The 18,069-nt window shown below is 42.4% G+C and overlaps 1 protein-coding gene and 1 long non-coding RNA gene across 6 annotated transcripts; one reads left to right on the top strand and one right to left on the bottom strand.

Moving 5' to 3' along the window:
* The first annotated feature begins 160 nt into the window (after nucleotides 1-160).
* LOC129865187 (transcription factor GATA-3-like) lies at nucleotides 161-17,775 on the top strand. 5 transcript variants are annotated; one of them, XM_055937747.1, is made up of 6 exons: nucleotides 161-330; nucleotides 6,165-6,520; nucleotides 8,006-8,482; nucleotides 11,307-11,347; nucleotides 13,213-13,338; nucleotides 16,265-17,775. In XM_055937747.1, the coding sequence occupies exons 2-6, from the start codon at nucleotides 6,283-6,285 to the stop codon at nucleotides 16,544-16,546; spliced, it is 1,164 nt and encodes a 387-aa protein (XP_055793722.1). In that variant the 5' UTR covers nucleotides 161-330; nucleotides 6,165-6,282; the 3' UTR covers nucleotides 16,547-17,775. The 5 variants fall into 5 exon arrangements, with proteins under 5 accessions (XP_055793722.1, XP_055793720.1, XP_055793719.1 ...); XM_055937745.1 differs by having other exon boundaries at nucleotides 8,006-8,539; XM_055937744.1 differs by lacking the exon at nucleotides 11,307-11,347 and adding an exon at nucleotides 11,102-11,247 and having other exon boundaries at nucleotides 163-330.
* On the bottom strand, nucleotides 326-6,046 carry LOC129865188 (uncharacterized). Its single transcript, XR_008761325.1, has 3 exons — nucleotides 5,423-6,046; nucleotides 4,213-4,358; nucleotides 326-2,449 (listed from the first exon to the last, which is right to left on the bottom strand). It is a non-coding gene; the product is annotated as an uncharacterized LOC129865188 (long non-coding RNA).
* Nucleotides 17,776-18,069: the final 294 nt, after the last annotated feature.

Raw genomic sequence — 18,069 nt, 5'->3', positions numbered from 1 at the left:
TCATAAAGTGGCAAAATGTCCTAATAGTGGTCTAGGGGCATTCGGTTAGACTAACTATGTTTTTCCTCCTTAGACTCCACCGACCCGGAAGAGCTCTGATCTGAATGTACAAATGCTTTGGTTGGCCTGTAGGAGTGTATGTGCGTGTGTGTGTGTGTGAGAGAGTGTGTGAGAGTGAGTGACTCTGGGCTGAGGGCGCGCGCGCCTCGGTTTTTTCCCCTACGCATCTCGCTCTCTCTAAATGCCATCGGCGCTTCGATCTCCATGTCACTCTTTCCTCACATCTGCAGCCGATCAGAAAAAAAACGACCGCGAACCTCTATTCCACAGGTCAGTAAATATTTAGATTTCTATAAAGCAAGTCTGTCTGTCTGGCTGTCCTTCAGCGAAGAACACAAAGTATAGCTCTTAAAGGTACATACTAGTTAGTCCCTTCCAGCCTCCCTCTGTGCGTTCTGTCCAGCCAGGCGTATGTCCAGAAATGAATTGATGAGCAAGTTTGTTCCATGGCTTTAAAAACGATTTTCAAATATAGCGTTTTTGTAGTGCATCTTGAGGAAAAAGGCACACATGCTTTTTTCTAAGTGAACTGCAGAGGCCGGTTAAACAGCTCCGTTTTCTCAACATGTGTAGAGCTTTTCTGCATGTCTGTCAAACAGAAAAGTGGTTAAAAAGACACACGCGACGCCATTGTTGTCTCTTATGTTTTTACTGTAGCCTATATGTGTTTGGCCGCGTTTGTGACAGGCGTTAGGCTAGGGGATATTCAGTCTAAAGTAGTTTTCGAAAATAAAAATATATGTACTGTAAATAGGTGGTCTTCGATAATCGTTTTAATAAATCGTTCCTTTTTTCGTTTTTCACGTTTCCAAATTGCTTTGGAATTTATTGCAGTTAACGTACTAGATTCTGAGAGTATTTTACCTACCTCGCGTCTCCCGAAATACGGAAGATGAAGGATTTTAATGATCTATTACCACCTGAGTTGGTGACAGGCAGAATCCCTTAACCCATGAAATTGATCTGATTACCTCGCCAATGGGTCATAAAAGAAAGGAGTTGGATTTGCTGATGCTGCATTCCCCCTTTTCTATCACGTCTGTGGTCGATATGGCTTGATTTGGAGATGAGCTGTTACATAGAATGAATAGGAAACGAAATTAAGGACATCACAGTCGCGCTATCATGGGCAGAGCTCGAGCGGTTATTTGCATACAGAGAACAGAACGGGCTGGGAAATCGCGCGCTGTTCTATTGATTTATGCTGAATACTTCCCCAACAGCTGTGTTCTGGAGATAGGGAGGCTGGCCACTCACATAATCACGAGGTGGGTTACCTTTTAAATAAGGATACAATCTGCCTCCAATCTCCAAATCAGACCACGACAGAGATGGGCAGCACACTGAGCGTGGCTTGAAATGTTGATATGTCGAAGTTCTTTGTTTGTGTGTTTATGAAGTTCTCAAATGATGTTAGCTACCTGTCGGATTTATTTAGACGTGTTTGATCTGTATGCTAATTAGCAATAACACTTTGTTATGTAAAAAGGGGTGAATAAATTCAACAACTGTCAATGGAATTTTTGGTAAAATACGCCCTAAGAGCACTACAGTTGATGTTGTTTAAAGCAGAGTAACCGAAAGCAGTAGCATCCAAATGGAGGCGGTGTGGGCCTGGCGATGCCGCCGTTAAGAAAGAGGAGGTGAATAGCGATCACACGGATAAGCATCCCTCTCACTCAATTGACAGAGTACCTTCATCTCTTTTTCTTGTTACTGAAGCTAAAGCATTACCGAAAACATAATCTGTACTCGAGGTACAATGTTCCAAAATATTTTCTCGTTTGAATCATTCTAAGAAATACACCTCATTTTACAAGTTTCATTCACACCGAGAATAATTTCACGCCCTCGTTTTGGTTCTAAGAATCTGAACTGGTTCACATAGTTAATTGAGTACAACAAGAAGCGTTGTTCTTGAAAAGATCAGAGAATATTGTGGCATTAGTCGTCAGATACCTGTAGCCTATATTTATAGGCTATATGCCACACGCCCCAACTCGAGGTTTCAAATTTTGTCATGCATGATATCGTTTTTAATTATTTGAAAATGCCTGTCTTCGGGGTCATTTTTTCTCTGTTTCAGCATATATCAAAAGCCTTGTTATTATTATTATCATTATTAATAGTAATAATAATAAATAGTTGTTCGTTGATTACATTTAAATTATCCTGTAACACACACATGGAAGTCCGACTGCGTTTCTCTCTCCTTCGCGTTTTAATTTTTTCCTCCCTCTTCATCAAGATAATAATCATGTATTCCAGTGGTGACTGGAGTGAAGTAGCTCCAGCGCGTAGAGAGAGTGCCGGGCGAGGCCCGCTGCTCGAGGTGGTGTCCTCTGGTTCACCCTGGATCCGCGCCTCGCGGCTGTTTGGACAGCTTTACCTGCAACATTAGAATGAAACTGTAAAATCTAAACCCATCAAAAGTCTCCTAAGCCAGATGCCGGCACTTTAATTACATTTCATTTCTGTGCCTTCCCTGTTTTTCATCTGCCCCCAAACTGGGTTACAGCGCAAGAGCGTCAGGGAAGCTTGCTTTAGAATGCGCTTATCTCCCGGTTTTAATCAACCAAAAATATAAAAATATATTTTGATCAACCAAAAATATATGTACAAAATTTAATAGATACAATTTATAGTAATAAATTGAATAGCCTATATGGTATTATCAATATGCATATTATTATTATTATTATTATTAGTAGTAGTGGCAGTGGCAGTAGCAGTAGCAGTAGCAGTAGTAGTGTAGGCCTAGTAGTAGCCTATAGTAGTAGTGTTATTATGATTATTATAACTATTATTACTACTATTATTATTGTTATTATAATAATATGTAATATTATTATTAGACTATAACTACCACCTAATAATTACAACCATGGGAAATACATTTGTCATAATTACAGTTAGCCTATGGGAGGCAAAATGTGGACACAGTAAACAAAATAGATGCTATCTAAACAGTTCATCTCACTCTGACAATGAAATAATCCGGCGGTGTCTTAAATTCTCACCCTCGGTGAAATGTGTGATGTCTCCTGATTTTAATCAGCGTTCCCTGACATAATCACTCACAAATTATCTCCCCAATCTTCTGCTGTGCCCGCCACCAGGCAAAACTACCAGCCACCATACTACCGCCATCATTTATGAATCAGACGCAGTGTAGTAGACTAGACATCTGCTTTTTATTTGGTTTGTTTTGGTTATTTTATCACGCACACACATACATACACGCACGCGCGCGCGCACACACACACACACACACAACCCACTGTTGTGACAGTGGTGGGGATTACAAATGACAACTTTTAAAGGGGACCAGTTTTTATTCCACTCTCCTTCCCTCTTGACACTGAAGCTTGGCGAATCACGTCTTGATAGAGGTTCCATGTCCCACTCTGTAAGCTTCCAGACATCCAGACAAGAAACAAAAAAAACATGATCAGGATTTTTACATTTACGGTCATGTGTTGTCTCGGAGCACATATATATAACGCATATCCTACTTGGTGGATAATGGAGCGCGATACTTTTCAAGAGGATAATTACACGAGTCCGTTGACAGCTCGACAATGGCGGTGAGATTGTTCGATGTGAGGCGGTACAGCACTTTCCATCCAGGTTCAGTCTCAGGTTCGCTTGAGTGAGACATGCTCTCTGAGTGTCCTGGAGAGGGATAAAAGCGTGCTTTGCCAAATCAGCAATATTTCTGTTTCTCACACTCGACTCAGAACGGCTGTGGTAAAATGCACAAGCTCCAAAGACTAAAAGGCCATCTACAAATATCACAAATGTAGCTATCCTATTCTGTAAAATAGGCCTACCTCATTGCATAAGATGGATGTGGCAGTTATTGTTGTGGTCATGCTCTGAATATCAAATGCTCCCATGGAGACCATGAACAAAAAAAATGATGTATCATTTCCTTCGTGTCACTTTGCATTCGTGATAGTGCACTTTGGAAAATGATATGGTATCGATTTTTATGCCAATGCAAGACTATTAATATAATCTTATTTTCTCCCCTTGTAATGTCTGTGTGCATACAACTCACTGTACGATTTCTTTTAAAAAAATACGTCATTAACTCCCAGCATACCTGGTTACAGAATTGTGCTACTAAATTATTATAATTTTACTCACTGGAAAAGGGCGCGCGCATTTCCTCTCCAGAACAGCCTGCGCGCTCTGCTTGCTGAGAGGGTTCATTTCCTGGCTGTTTACTCTGGAGATGACGTCACGTCCAGTGGCGTCGCAGAGACTGCCTGTGTCAGTGCTTTGCGCAGCACCTAAAAGAACAGCCCCCTATTATACAATGACATGCTGCCAATCGGAGAGTATGGGGTAGCCAAACTGGGAATTAGATACAAAATACCTCCCCACGGGGCAGCCCACCCCTCCCACCTATTACTGTGCAATCAAGTGGAACAGGGCGAGAGTACACTGCACCATTCATACCTGACATTGGCATATGGAATAATTAGATGATCTGGCCTATGGTGTCAATATGAATATATTTAATTGGTCAATTCAAGATCATACACTATAGAACGCATGAATGACTTGATAATGTAAAAAAAATCCGCTGCATCAAGTTACATTTAATGCAGTCTTTTTGAATGAATAATGACATGTCAGGGCATTTGCTGCTTGTCTATCTGTGTGTTAGGGGAGAGACCAGAGGTCTACTACTCTGGGAGAATACTCTCTCTCTCTCGCTCAGTCTGTTTAAGCCAGCTGAGGAGTCAGGCAGTAATGCAGTGGAGTGTTTTCCAGACTGCAGTTCAGTTCGCTCTGGCGTCCACGCCCGCCCCTGCTCTGTGAAGCGAGGAAATCAGCCCAATTTGAGGAGTTAAGTCGTAACCTGCCATTATAATAACGCGCCTGTCACCGCGAGAGGACGCACTGTCACAATTTTAAGGAAATGGGCGTCCCACAACCTGCCAGGTTGCCACTGGTCCCTCGTTATTGAGCAACAGGCTTCACTTGCTGTCTCTTTCTATTTATATATGTTTTTCATGACAAGCCCGGAAATATTATTGTGGCCAGAATGATTCATTGATACAGATACTGCATTAAAAAGCAGTCTACTTTAGAATAGAAAATAATATAATATAATTAAATAGATGTGTTGTTTTTCATGTTATCTTCATGAGATGTGCATTTAAGATGTTCATATTTACATATTTAGTATAGTCCATATGTCCATATTTTGTTACAAAAAATGACTTTATTTTGGGTTATAATTGAGTTATAACGCACAATGCATTGTGTATAATGGGCATGAAGGCGTTTGTGTACCGGTATTTGCTTTCAAGAAAAATAATCTGAATATGAAATTAAATGTACTTACTATTGGTGAGACTCTTGCAGGGTCTGTGAAAGAAAAATCCTTGCAGCAGTTCTTGGTCATCTCTCCTGGCCCACAATATTCAATTAGGGCTAGCAGGGCAGGCCCCTCCCCCACTGATGACACTGACAGACCCTCCTTAAGTTGCGTCGCGCCCCAGCTGTCTGCAAGCATTGAGCTGCCTGGCGCCATCCTGAAAGAATGCCTTCACTGTAAAAAAAACAGAGAGAGAGAGAGCGAGAGAGAGAGACATACACACACTGGGACGGAGAGAGTTCAGAGAGAGCTAGAAAGAGTGGGTGAGAGAGCTAGAGAGAGAGCGAGAGAGAGAGAGAGGGAAGCGAAGTAAGTGGAGAGGGTTGCCGCTGCGCACAAACAGAGATTTGATCTGTGAGTTCGGTGCTAGTCAGTTTGCACTAAGCCACCTACTGCAAACAAGGCTGCGTCGAAACATATACCTCTGCAACTTGTTGAATCGGCTTAATAATATAGAAACTTTGTCAGGGAAAAGTTGAGGAACTTTTGAGTGGGACTGAATACGACCTTGGACCTATTTATGACAACATTCAAGTGAAACATTATTTTTTGAATGTATGTTTTGAACTATTTTATTTTATTTATTATATGGGCAAATTCACATTAATGTGAATCCCTGCCAAATAATCGCATTTGAATAGACTGAAAATAACATCAACATAGGGGGAACAACATCATTTTTAAATACATTTTTATTTTTCCTCTCCAGGTGAACGAAGGTAACGAAGAAAACTGTGGATTAAACAAAGCAAGAATTCGGACAGATTATTTTCTTACTTGACTTGTATCGGTTCACTCCGGTGTATATGAACGTTTGCTAAAAAGCAATGGAAGTATCCGCGGACCAACCCCGATGGATGAGCCATCACCACCCATCGGTGCTAAACGAACAGCATCCCGGGTCGCACCACCCGGGCCTCGGCCACTCGTACATGGACCCTTCGCAGTATCCCCTCGCCGACGATGTGGATGTACTGTTTAATATCGACTCACAGGGCAACCACGTATCTCCATACTATGGAAACTCAGTTCGAGCCGTCCAGAGGTACCCACCTCCTCCACATAGTAAGTACTGCTTCATTGCGCATTGTTTTAGGCTACTATTGAATTAGAGACATCGATCACTTATTTCTATGTGGTGTGGTCATATAGAGCTAACATAAGAATAATTCCTCTTCAGATGGTTGTCCATTTTAAAATGTCTGAACCGAAGTATTTGTCTAATAGGTTTAAGCCTCAGCTGATCGTGCTGATTCAAACATGGGAGGGCCATATGAAACCATGCAGTCCTCTGTTATGTGCAGCTTAACTCTCTGATGGTGTACCTTTGGTTTCATATCTTTCCAGTTGTGAGTATAGGTATTTGTTATAACAGTGAGTAAAGATCACTCTGTTTAATTCTTCTAATTCTATGTTCAGTGCTATTTTAGCACAGTGAAATCAGATGTAAGAAGGGAAGGTGGTCCCTATCAGTCGAGCAATTTGAAACCAATGACAAATGTTGAAATCAAATACATTCACGTGAATTACAGATGAACAACACGTTACTATAGTCAAATATGACATGTATGTTTGTATCATGGTTAATATCATTAAAATATGTTACCAAACGAATGAATGTGTAGACCTACAGAGAGAATTTGGGAAGGCCCCATGATATATATTTGGTCATTTCAGACTATCATACTTCACCACACAACCGTGTAAATTTAATGGCAGGTAAACTATGAAGTATCATTTAATTATAGATATTCTTGGAGAGAAAATAACTGCGGAAGAGCAATTGGTTTAATTTATTGACATGACTTCCTGAGCGGAATAGTGAATCATGACCCGGTTTCTGTAGCGATGCTTCCTATGCTAAAACACCACTGTTCCAACCCTCTGCACTGAGACTGGCGTGCTACTCACACTGCTGCTCTGACACAATCATTCAGGCCCTGGCTTTCGGCTAGACCAACAAAAATAAGGCAGGCTGGAGTCAAGAGGGGCAATTTGGGTCAGAGCATGTGTTGTCAGGTGTGTAGGCCTGGTGTGCACTTTTATCTTGTGTCCCCGAAGATTAAATCGTGAGTGAGGTTTTACTAAAATAGCGTATGTTTTTTGAATGTTTTCCATGATCGATTTATATGCTTTCTTAATGAAAATGATCAAAAGTCTAAGTCATTGTAGTTGCAGTTTCTCCACTGGTAAAGCACATCTGGATCCACTCATATAAATATCAAACGAACAAGACCTTGTCATATTTATAACGTTTTGTTTCAATGGAAAGTGTGACCACACTTTTTTAATTGACAGTGACTGAGGTGCACCTTTAATTTGTCACGAAGTGATATTATTTGTGTAATTTTCATAGCAGGCCTAGACCTACATGGCGATGTCAAACTTAAACCAGCATACATGTGAGATGTTGTTGTTTAAAGTCAACAAAATGATCATAAGGGAAAGTGATCAAATCGTGAGAGTAGGCTAATTGAATGTAGGCGTATTGTAATTTTCTTCACCGAGAAAAATACTGACACCGTTCTATTATCCTATTTTCTATTACAGGTAGTCAGGTGTGTCGCCCCTCTCTACTGCACGGCTCTCTGCCGTGGCTGGACGGGAGCAAAGCGATGCAGCACCACAGCACTTCCCCGTGGAACCTGAGTCCTTTCCAGAAGAGCTCACTGCACCACGGTTCCCCGGCAGGTCTCTCTGTCTACCCTTCGGCGTCCTCCTCCTCCCTGTCCGGGGGCCACTCCAGCCCGCACCTCTTCACCTTTCCCCCCACTCCTCCGAAAGACGTGTCCCCGGACCCAGGCATCTCCACTCCGGGCTCAAGCAGCAACAGTCGCCAACAGGAGGAGAAAGAGTGCATAAAGTACCAGGTGTCCCTGGCCGAGAGCATGAAACTGGAGTCTCACAGCCGGAGCATGGCATCAATCGGAGCGCAATCCTCCGCCCACCATCATCACCCCATCGCCACATACCCATCCTATGTCCCCGAATACGGCCCAGGCCTCTTCCCGCCAAGTAGCCTGATAGGTGGGTCATCTTCTAGTTATGGTTCCAAAACAAGACCAAAAACAAGGTCATGTTCAGGTAGGCGTGCATTTTATTATATTACCATTTGATTTCACCTTAGAATATATGGCATTGATGACATCCAGGTGTAATCCAAATGTACCCGTTTCAGAATCAGGACCTATTTTCGTTCTTCACACACAAAAAACTCTTATTTGGGGATATTGGCATACCATGTAACTTTGAGTGACAGCCAATGCCTTTCTTCAGCCCTTGCAGGCCCATAGAAAGTCAAATGGGTCTCAAAGGGACTCATGCACAAGATTCGTTTGAGGGGAAAATAAAATAGCAGTGCCAAGGAAAGCACTTGGCGGTAATAATAATACAAATGAATAATAGCAATAATAATAATAAAATAACATTAATAATACATTCTAAATAATAATAATAACATTAATAATACATTCTAAATAATAATAAAAAAAATATTGCATGGATAATCCAGGTTTCTCTTTACATCAATTTGACTGAGTAACACTTTTAATTGGGGACGTTATAACGTTTCTATATGTTATTAGACTACACAAACATCTTTAACCGCATTCAATAGACACCCTTATTTGTTAGAACACATTGCTTGGAATAGAAAGCGAATTCAATCATTCAAAGTGCATTTGCCCACATGAGATTGAACGATTTCCCCCGTTCCAAAGCAAATTAGTCCAGTGAACGATTAAACAGCCTTAGTAGCCTTAAATCAGATGAGTTCAGAATAGTTTTAAGCTGTGCCTAAACCAGATCCGTTTTCAGTTGTTCTATGTTTCACAGAGGGAAAGAGAGAGAGGCTAAATCTGTGACCGTGGCCTCCATGCCGGCATGGCTGTCTCGCGCCAGTTTATATGTTTAAGATAATCCCATTACTGTCAGACTGGTGCACGCGACAGTTGCATTGTTTACGCAGAGCCAGTAATAACTTTGATAGAGTCCGGATGCGGGGCTGCATTGAGGGGGGGTAATCACGAATGAGCACTCTCGGTGGCAGAGGGGCACGACTGGCGAGGCGGAATGTTATCCAACAAGTGGGGGTAATTAAACAAAAAGGTTATTCAGGCTCCGCTCGAAACCAGTTAACTGTAATGAGATTTATATCAGTGCCACATAGCATTTGGAGAAATATAGAAAACAGTGGATTAGATGATGCATATCATCAGGCTTATTCAATGCTGAATAATATTAACTTATTACCACAAAAAAAGAAATCATTTTAATTTGTGGATTAAGTATGTGTGTGCTGTAATATGCGTAAAGATACATCCTCTAAAATGAATCTTAAAGAGGTTATATATTAATGAGGTCATATAATGGAATGTGTCTACATTGCAAACCCACAGTTGAAAATTAGTATTGGAGAAAGGTCGACTCTGTGGTCTTCTAAACATAAAATCCGGAACACGCCTTGCGCAATTCAAAATCCTGTAGTAGCCTATTTCTCAGAGCCCTATTGTGGAGTGGATACATTTGTTTAGCTGTGTTAGCCAGTCTCCTCTATAAAACCACTATTGATTCACAACGTCCTCCGTGTCTGCTGAGGTTTATGGAATGTCTATCACATCTAAGAAGGCAGAACCAGAAATGACGCATATAAGTCTCTGAAGAAGTGGAGCGATTTTTTGCAGTCAAAAGGGGAAGTGCGGGTGAGTAGAGGCATAAAGGCACGGCGCAAGGCCTCCTCTCTATACGCGTCTATGCTTTCAAATAATCCTGCCGCGCTGCTCGGTTGTTTCAGTTTCAGTGGTGAGGCCGCATAGGCCTGGGGATCAGGAGACCCCCTTAATGAAACTGTTAACGCGCCTCTCACCTGCCGGTGTCACTAGAGAAGTGCCAGTCAAACCCAAATGCTGGTTTGGAAAGACAATGGTCATTCCAATCAAATAAACAGACCAAAATATGAATGAATTCGCCTGTTTTACAATAACATATTATTATTATTATTACTTTACACCACTGTGAAATGAGAGGTTGTGTGTGTGGGAGAAAGAAGAGGGCACATTTTAACCACAAAAACATGATTATAGATTATAGATTATGCACGCCCTTTTCTCAAGATGGGCTATCAGTTTGTGTTAATATATGATGTATTTGATGAAACGATGTGTGACCTCATCGTGACAGTAATCGACCATAACAGACCTGCTTTATTCAATGATAGTCAGATGTTTGTATGATGTCAGACATATTGTAAGAGGTAACTTTCGGGAACACTATGAATTGGAATAGGCCTACTAACTCCAGGGTCAAATGTTGATATCAGTTGTAGCCTATCAGAGGCTGGGCTTTTTTGCACTTCGAATATTCAATGCATTGTTATAGTATTATTATTATTAATAGTAGTAGTAGTAGTAGTATGCTTAGTAGTATACTTGGTATACTTTGTATTATTATTACTGTGTAATATGAATGTTATGCTACTATTATAATTAATTATTTTGTGTGATGACATTTTCTACGATGTTTATAACAACCTTTCTCCCTCTTGACCTGAGGGATCAAGTGTTTCAGATGTGAGATGCTATGTTTAGTTTAAAAGGGGCGAACTGATCTCGGCGCTCTCTCCATGTTGTGTATCGTTTCTGCTTTCAGAAGGTAGAGAGTGCGTTAACTGTGGAGCTACGTCGACCCCGCTCTGGAGGCGGGATGGCACTGGTCACTATTTGTGTAACGCCTGCGGACTCTATCACAAGATGAACGGGCAGAATCGGCCCCTCATCAAACCCAAGCGACGACTGGTATGTCCCTGCCACTTTGTATTGATGACACTTCCGTCTTTCTCTCTTTCTCTACCCAGGAAGAAGTGTTAGCTGCAGGAAATTGACTCGCCAAGTGCAGGTCTCGAATTCTTTTAGATATACAGTAATAGCAAACTGCAGATTTATTATTACTATTGTTATGCATTTTTTAAATGATTTGCTTCATCAATTATTATTTTTCCCGCTTCAATTGCCCTACTGTTTGATATTTCTTAGAGGAAAAAAAAACAGGAGAAAATATATTCCTTTTATTCTGCATTGAGGCAAATCGAAAATATTCCATCCAAGTCCTCACTGCCCGCATAGAAATAATATCTGCAGTTGACATACTGTAAATTGCATACTTAGAATTGGACGTTTATATGGTTTAGATGAGAGATGTAGGCTACCATGCACCCTGCAGTATTTGGAGAGGAACCCCCTAAACTTTTTAACACCAGAAGACTGAGTTCTATAGAGCAGTTCCCCTATCTCCCTGCATGGTGAGATAAAAGGGAAACTTTCTAGGCAGGGGACGCCTCGCGTGGACTGCTCCTTTAGCAGCCAGCCAGCCTCTGCTCTAGCCTATATCACCCCCTCTCTCTCTAATGTGAAAACCCGACTTCCCAGGAAAAAGCTGCCGGATATCTGAGCAGCACAGATAAGTCGCTTTTAACAACATAGCCCGCTTCCCCAGTCTAAACATGAAGGGGACCGGGGACCGAATCAGCGCAAGGAGCGGCCCAGGGCACGCAGGAGTCACGACTCAAGATTGTTCTTCTCAGAACTCAGGGAATCTCTGCAGAATGTTCAAATACTGAGGGAAAATAGTAAGAAAAGGAAAAGAGAAAAGAGAGAGGGAAGTCTGAAGAAGAAGTCTGGCTGGAGATGGATACAGTGAGCTCCATTTTCCAGTAAACAAGCACTTTATTTTCGCGTTAATGGAACTCAAGATTGTTGTGCAAAGCAATTACATGATTTAAGTCACGCATGAACATGGGTTATTAGGCCACCAGATGTAGATAATTGGAAATCCCTCCGAAAGATAGTGTAGTGCCTTTTGTTTAGCCCATTCGGTGTTAACGGGTACTGTGTCCTATTCGGTCATCTCGTCTATCGATTGGTTTTATAGATTATAACATCAATGTCAGGCCGGCCAGCAAACTGGCGTCTGAGGCAGGCGTTTCAATCTATGGGAATGTAGAGTCCTCTCCCCATGCAAGTCGAAACGTATCTTGAATGTAAATCAGGGCATTAGCTCGTCTCAATTTTCAAAAACAATTTTCTGTAATTGACTAAAAGGCAATGTGGACGGTATGGCGATATTCAAGTTTACCATCTTCATCCACAAGCATATAATTTTGTCAATTTTATTCATTAGCCATGTCAAATTGTGAATCCCCCTTGACAGCTCAACATGATTAGCTATGTAAAAACAACAGAATAATGATTGTTTGATCTTGCAATGCACACATTGATGATTTAATATATATTTTTCCTCCCATGGGAGACTGGAGATTTGTTTTAAAAATACATCATTCTGTCCGCCATCATGCTCTCACCGTAATTGTAGTTTATTTGTATAACATGTTGAGTTCCATATTTAAACACGAGGAGCAGACACTATCTTACTGTTACTTAAGCACTTAGTCACTTTAACGGGGAAATGTAATCAGATTTAATAGGTCCCATTTCATGCCACTGCTTTTATGTCGTCTGTAAATATTTACTCTTAAGAGAGCATGTGCGCATGATGCTATTTTTAGTCTCGAGTCAAAGTAGCGCTGTTTTGGAATTTTGTCTTTATTTTAAAACTAGTCGCAGAAAGTTGATAAACAGAGCTTTGCAGAAAGCTATATGTTAGTAATATATTATAATAGCATTATAAATGGAACATTTGGTTTGATGACCTAGGAAAAGGCCTTATGACTGATATGCATTTTTTTTAAATCTCCTTTTCACCAGTCTGCAGCAAGACGGGCAGGAACGTCATGTGCAAACTGTCAAACGAGCACGACAACACTGTGGCGAAGAAATGCCAACGGGGACCCCGTGTGTAACGCTTGCGGTCTATACTACAAACTGCACAATGTAAGCAAAACAACAGCCTTTACCTTATAGTAAGATATCTACTAACTTCTCTAAGCATGTGTCGCCTTTCATATCCTGTCTTCTCTTCCTCACTTTTCTTTCTTTTCATTTATTCTCTCCTGCCTTCTCTTTTTCTCTGTACATTCAAAGCTTATTTGTAATTTCTATAGTTCTTGAAATATTTATCGCAGTCGTCCCTATCGAGAATTGTGGGGGCACAAGCGATAAGAAATATAATTCATGTGATTTATTCGCAGTAAGTCACATGTACGAATATATGAATATATGAGAGAGACGAATTAAGCCGCGTGCGTACAGCTTGGCTTTTGAATATTAAGAGCTTAATTAAAATTCGATTAATTTTCAGACCGATCTTATTTCAGGCCTTTTGGTTACATCCGCGCCAGGGACTTGGAGTCCCCCTCTGACCACCAATCCGCCTGATTCGTTTTTGGGGCGTGCTGGTTACTGTCTCATCACATCATTTCACTTCCTCAATCTGAGGACCCCCAGGACCAGTTCTCTCTCTCTCTCTCTCTCTCTCTCTCTCTCTCTCTCTCTCTCTCTCTCGTTCTCTCTCTCTCTCTCTCTCTCTCTCTCTCTCTCTCTCTCTCTCTCTCTCTCTCTCTCTCTCTCTCTCTCTCCCTTTCTCTCTCCTTCACTCTCTAGCTCTCTCTCTCTCATTCACTCTCTGCAGCGAGCAGTTGCTGCGTAATTTAACTAGCGAAACATATTATTATTATTATTATGAAACTTTACTTATAGCCTATTCAACCTTCACATGAGAGAGCTTGCCCCCCAAAAATCCACCAGAGTTTGTCTGATAGGGTATCCCTTATCCTCGCGCCAAGGGTGTATAGCCTATCCCACTACACTCGCTTGTCACGCAAGTGCTCCCTGTTAAATATTTTCCCTATGTTGGTTTTGGCAGATTCTTTAAGACTGAAGAAAACGATTTTTACTCAGGTTATCAGGGAGAATAATCACATTTCCCAGTTACATATTATCTTTTGAAATGACCCAACCTCGGTTTAATTGCAACATTTGTTTGTTTTGGTTCATTCAGATTTCTGTTGGGGACTGCTCACTTTGAAACAAATTCCACATTTTACATGGTACATCATATGAAGCCTCTCTCCCCTCGTGCACAATAACTCCTAACCTGCACAGTGGCCACAGTGGCTTCATGTGACAGCAACCTAACGCTAACCTCAGAGACCTTGAAAGCCTTTCCATTTTGATAAGGCTGTAGGCTACAGTAAACGTGTATGGACCTATTTATTGGATGCTTGTGAAAAAAACAGTTGCCACAAAGATGTGACAGACAGTGTTGACACCCAAATCATTTTTCCCCCTCCTTGACAATGTGAATCGATGTTCCTCAACGTTCACTGATGTGTGAGTCAGGATGTTTGCAGTGTGGTCAATCTAAGACCATTGCATAAGGTTTGTGGTTGTTTTCAGGTTACTATAGGTGTGGGGAGAGGATATGAGGTTAGGTATTGAGTGCTCTGTGGTGGTCACTGAGTAAAGCGCTGAGTGTGTTGTGTTTTGTTTGATGCAATGGGGCGGAAGCCCAAAGGCCCAGGCTTCCTATGTGAGATGCATGGCATACATGTCAGTATCAAAGAGCGCAGCCTGCCTGGCCAGCTTTAGTTGGGCGAGCTGCATTTCAATGCCTAGCTTGCAGCTAGAAACACAGAGAAGCCCTTCTCTTTTACCCTACGTCGTGTAGAGACAGTGAAACCACATCGCTCAGGAGCCGTAGCTCTTTGCCCTTTGCTAATCATCTGGGCTCATATAGTCAGCGAAAAATGCCATTAACGTCTCAGAGAAAGTGGCAGAAGTGAGGCGGTGAAATCCCTCTTCCCATTTCTCAGGGAAGCGGTCCTAAAGATCAGGGAAGCAGCCGGCCTCATCCACCTCTCCTTCATAATCCTGCCCTGAGCTGGAATTCCATCATCCGGCTCTCATTCCCAGCTAAAACCTGTGTAGGAATATGGCAGCTCGGGCCATTTTGGCCGGCAGATGCCCATGCAGAAGGCTGCGATGTAGAGAGGCGGACTTGGCCGGCGACGATAGTCGTCATGGCCATGTGTCTCATTGGTCGGCTGGTTAGGACGGTGGCTGCCAGGCTCTCTTTCGCTCTCTCTCTCTCTTTCTCACTTTCCCACTCTCTCTCATTCCATCTTTCCAACTCTCTCTCTGTCTTCCCCTCTGTCTCCCTCTCCCTGGCATGGCAGTAGTCTAAGATCCAGCCCAGCTTAAGGGAATCAGCGTGTAAATCCAGCCAAACGCGGACTCACCCTGACACACACACACACACACACACACACACACACACACACACACACACACACACACACACACACACACACACACACACACACACACACACACACACACACACACACACACACACACACACACACACACACACACACTACCCCCCCCCCCCCACCCCCTACCGCTAACAATGGGACAGACACATTTATTCTATAATGGGACTCCATTACATATCACAGTGTCCCCCAAATCCTGAGCTCGACCTCTTTTGAAATTAGAAACCTATTTGTGTCGCCCCTCTCCAATTTTATTTGTTTTGTTTAGTTTTTTGTTTGTTGGTCCAAATGCACTGACACAATTCGAATGCGCTTTCCAAGATACGAGTGATAAACCGAGCTCAATGCTTGGATTTTTATCTACTTTATTTGGTTGTCAGCGTTTTTTCCGCTTCATCAAAGTCCATCCACAAGCATGAATGCTGCTCTTTGATATCTTGGCTCAGTTCTACACTGACTCATATTGCTATTTCTGCTCCTTCAACTCAAGTAACTCCTTGACGTCACTTACCTATGAAACATGAATATTGAATAACTTGCTTGTTTTAACCCTGGTGCATTAACCCCGCGTGTCCGTCCCCCAGATCAACCGACCTCTCACCATGAAGAAGGAGGGCATTCAGACTAGGAACAGGAAGATGTCCAGCAAGTCGAAGAAGAGCAAAAAGTCCCACGACAGCATGGACGACTTCTCCAAGAGCCTGATGGAGAAGAGCAGCTCGTTCAGCCCCGCCGCTCTGTCCCGCCACATGTCCTCCTTCCCCCCCTTCTCACACTCCGGCCACATGCTGTCCACCCCCACGCCCATGCACCCCTCCTCCTTCGCCCCTCACCCCCACTCCAGTATGGTCTCTGCCATGGGCTAGAAGACCCCAACGGTACCACCCACCTCCCAGAACCCCTCAATCAACAACTAACCCACCCCCCCCCCCCACCATCCTCTTACCCCCAGTTCTCTTCGCTTACCTGAATCCCAAGCTGAAAGACAACCAAACTGCTCCCTGCTACCCATAACCAACCGCTCTGCTCCATCACCAAGCCTCCTATGATCTGACCTCGGTGTGAGGGAGACAGGCTTTATGGGTCCTTGCATTTGTTCAGTTGTCTCTTTTTTAATCTTTATCAAGTGTATCTACTGGGATCCTCAAAGCCTGGCAGACTGACTCACTGACTGTGGTTTTCCGACTCCTGGGAAGACCGTTGTTGTTCTCCGGCCTGGGAGAAAAAATCCTGAAGCTTCACCCACTCACTGACTGTGTCCTCCCAGCTGATAACCCCCGATCCGGAATCCCATTTGTGTGCAAAAATTCAATTTTTCTTGGAAAAGCAAAGATTATAAACAAACCTTCCCACCCTACTTCACACACCTGTATGACAGGTCCCCCACCCCTGAGCCGTGAGAAGACGAGAGGAGATGAACTTTGAATATATTTGTACAAATTGTATGAAATACAGTACATTTAATGAAGACTTTTTAATTAAGTAAAATGCCTCTGGGCAGCTAACGACAGAAGGGTACGAGTCAAGGCAAGAAGAGACACTGCCGCTGGAGAGTAGAGGAAGAGAGGACGCCTCTGCTTCCCGGAGAGAGGGATGAGAGGGAGGAGGGAGGAGAGAACAGATAAAAGGACAGGCCTTCACTTTCGCCTGCTGGAAAACGTGTTTGACGCATTAAGCTTCTAGAGAGTCTATTGTTCTGACTGCAGGCGTCTCTTTTTTGGATGTGCTATAGGTCTCGGGCTGTTGGTTTGTGTTCACATGCTAGCACATACACACACATATTCACACATCATACTTTCACATACACACACAAACACACACTGCCACATTGGATAACCTGAAAGACTTTCTTCCGGCCCACAGATTATATGCATTGTGAAAAAAGTTCCTGTATTTGTTATTTGTATGTATAATTCAGAGTACCAAAAATACGAAAGAAACAAAGATGTAGAATTATTTCTTTATGTTATGCAGACTGAATGGTTGTAAAAGTTTAATAATAATCACTAGTGTAAAAAATGACTGCTTTTTTGTTTTGTAATTATTTTTTTTTCTTTGAAAAGAATAAACTAGTTTAATCTCTGTTGACATGTTAGCCTGTGGTTGCGATACTTATTTCGTTCTCTGGTGCGATGTTGTCGTGTGATGTTTGACACATTGTCACCCCACCCAGACCTGTCTGCAACACCCCCGGCCATTTTTACCCAGCATTCACAGAAGCAACTGACAACTCTTGTGGTGAAGGACAAACAGGAAGTGCAGAAATAAACAGTGGCCCTGTGACTGTAGGAGGGCTCACATGCCGTTTTATTGCTAGACAGGCAGGCTAACTCTCACAGTCATTCTCACCATCACAGCTGACCTGCACTTTAAATTGGGTCATAATGGA

The sequence above is a fragment of the Salvelinus fontinalis genome, chromosome 11 (genome assembly GCF_029448725.1).
Source record: "Salvelinus fontinalis isolate EN_2023a chromosome 11, ASM2944872v1, whole genome shotgun sequence".
Lineage (NCBI taxonomy): Eukaryota > Metazoa > Chordata > Actinopteri > Salmoniformes > Salmonidae > Salvelinus > Salvelinus fontinalis.
The sequence above is the reverse complement of the archived record's forward strand: the minus strand, read 5'-3'. Positions and strand labels throughout refer to the sequence as shown.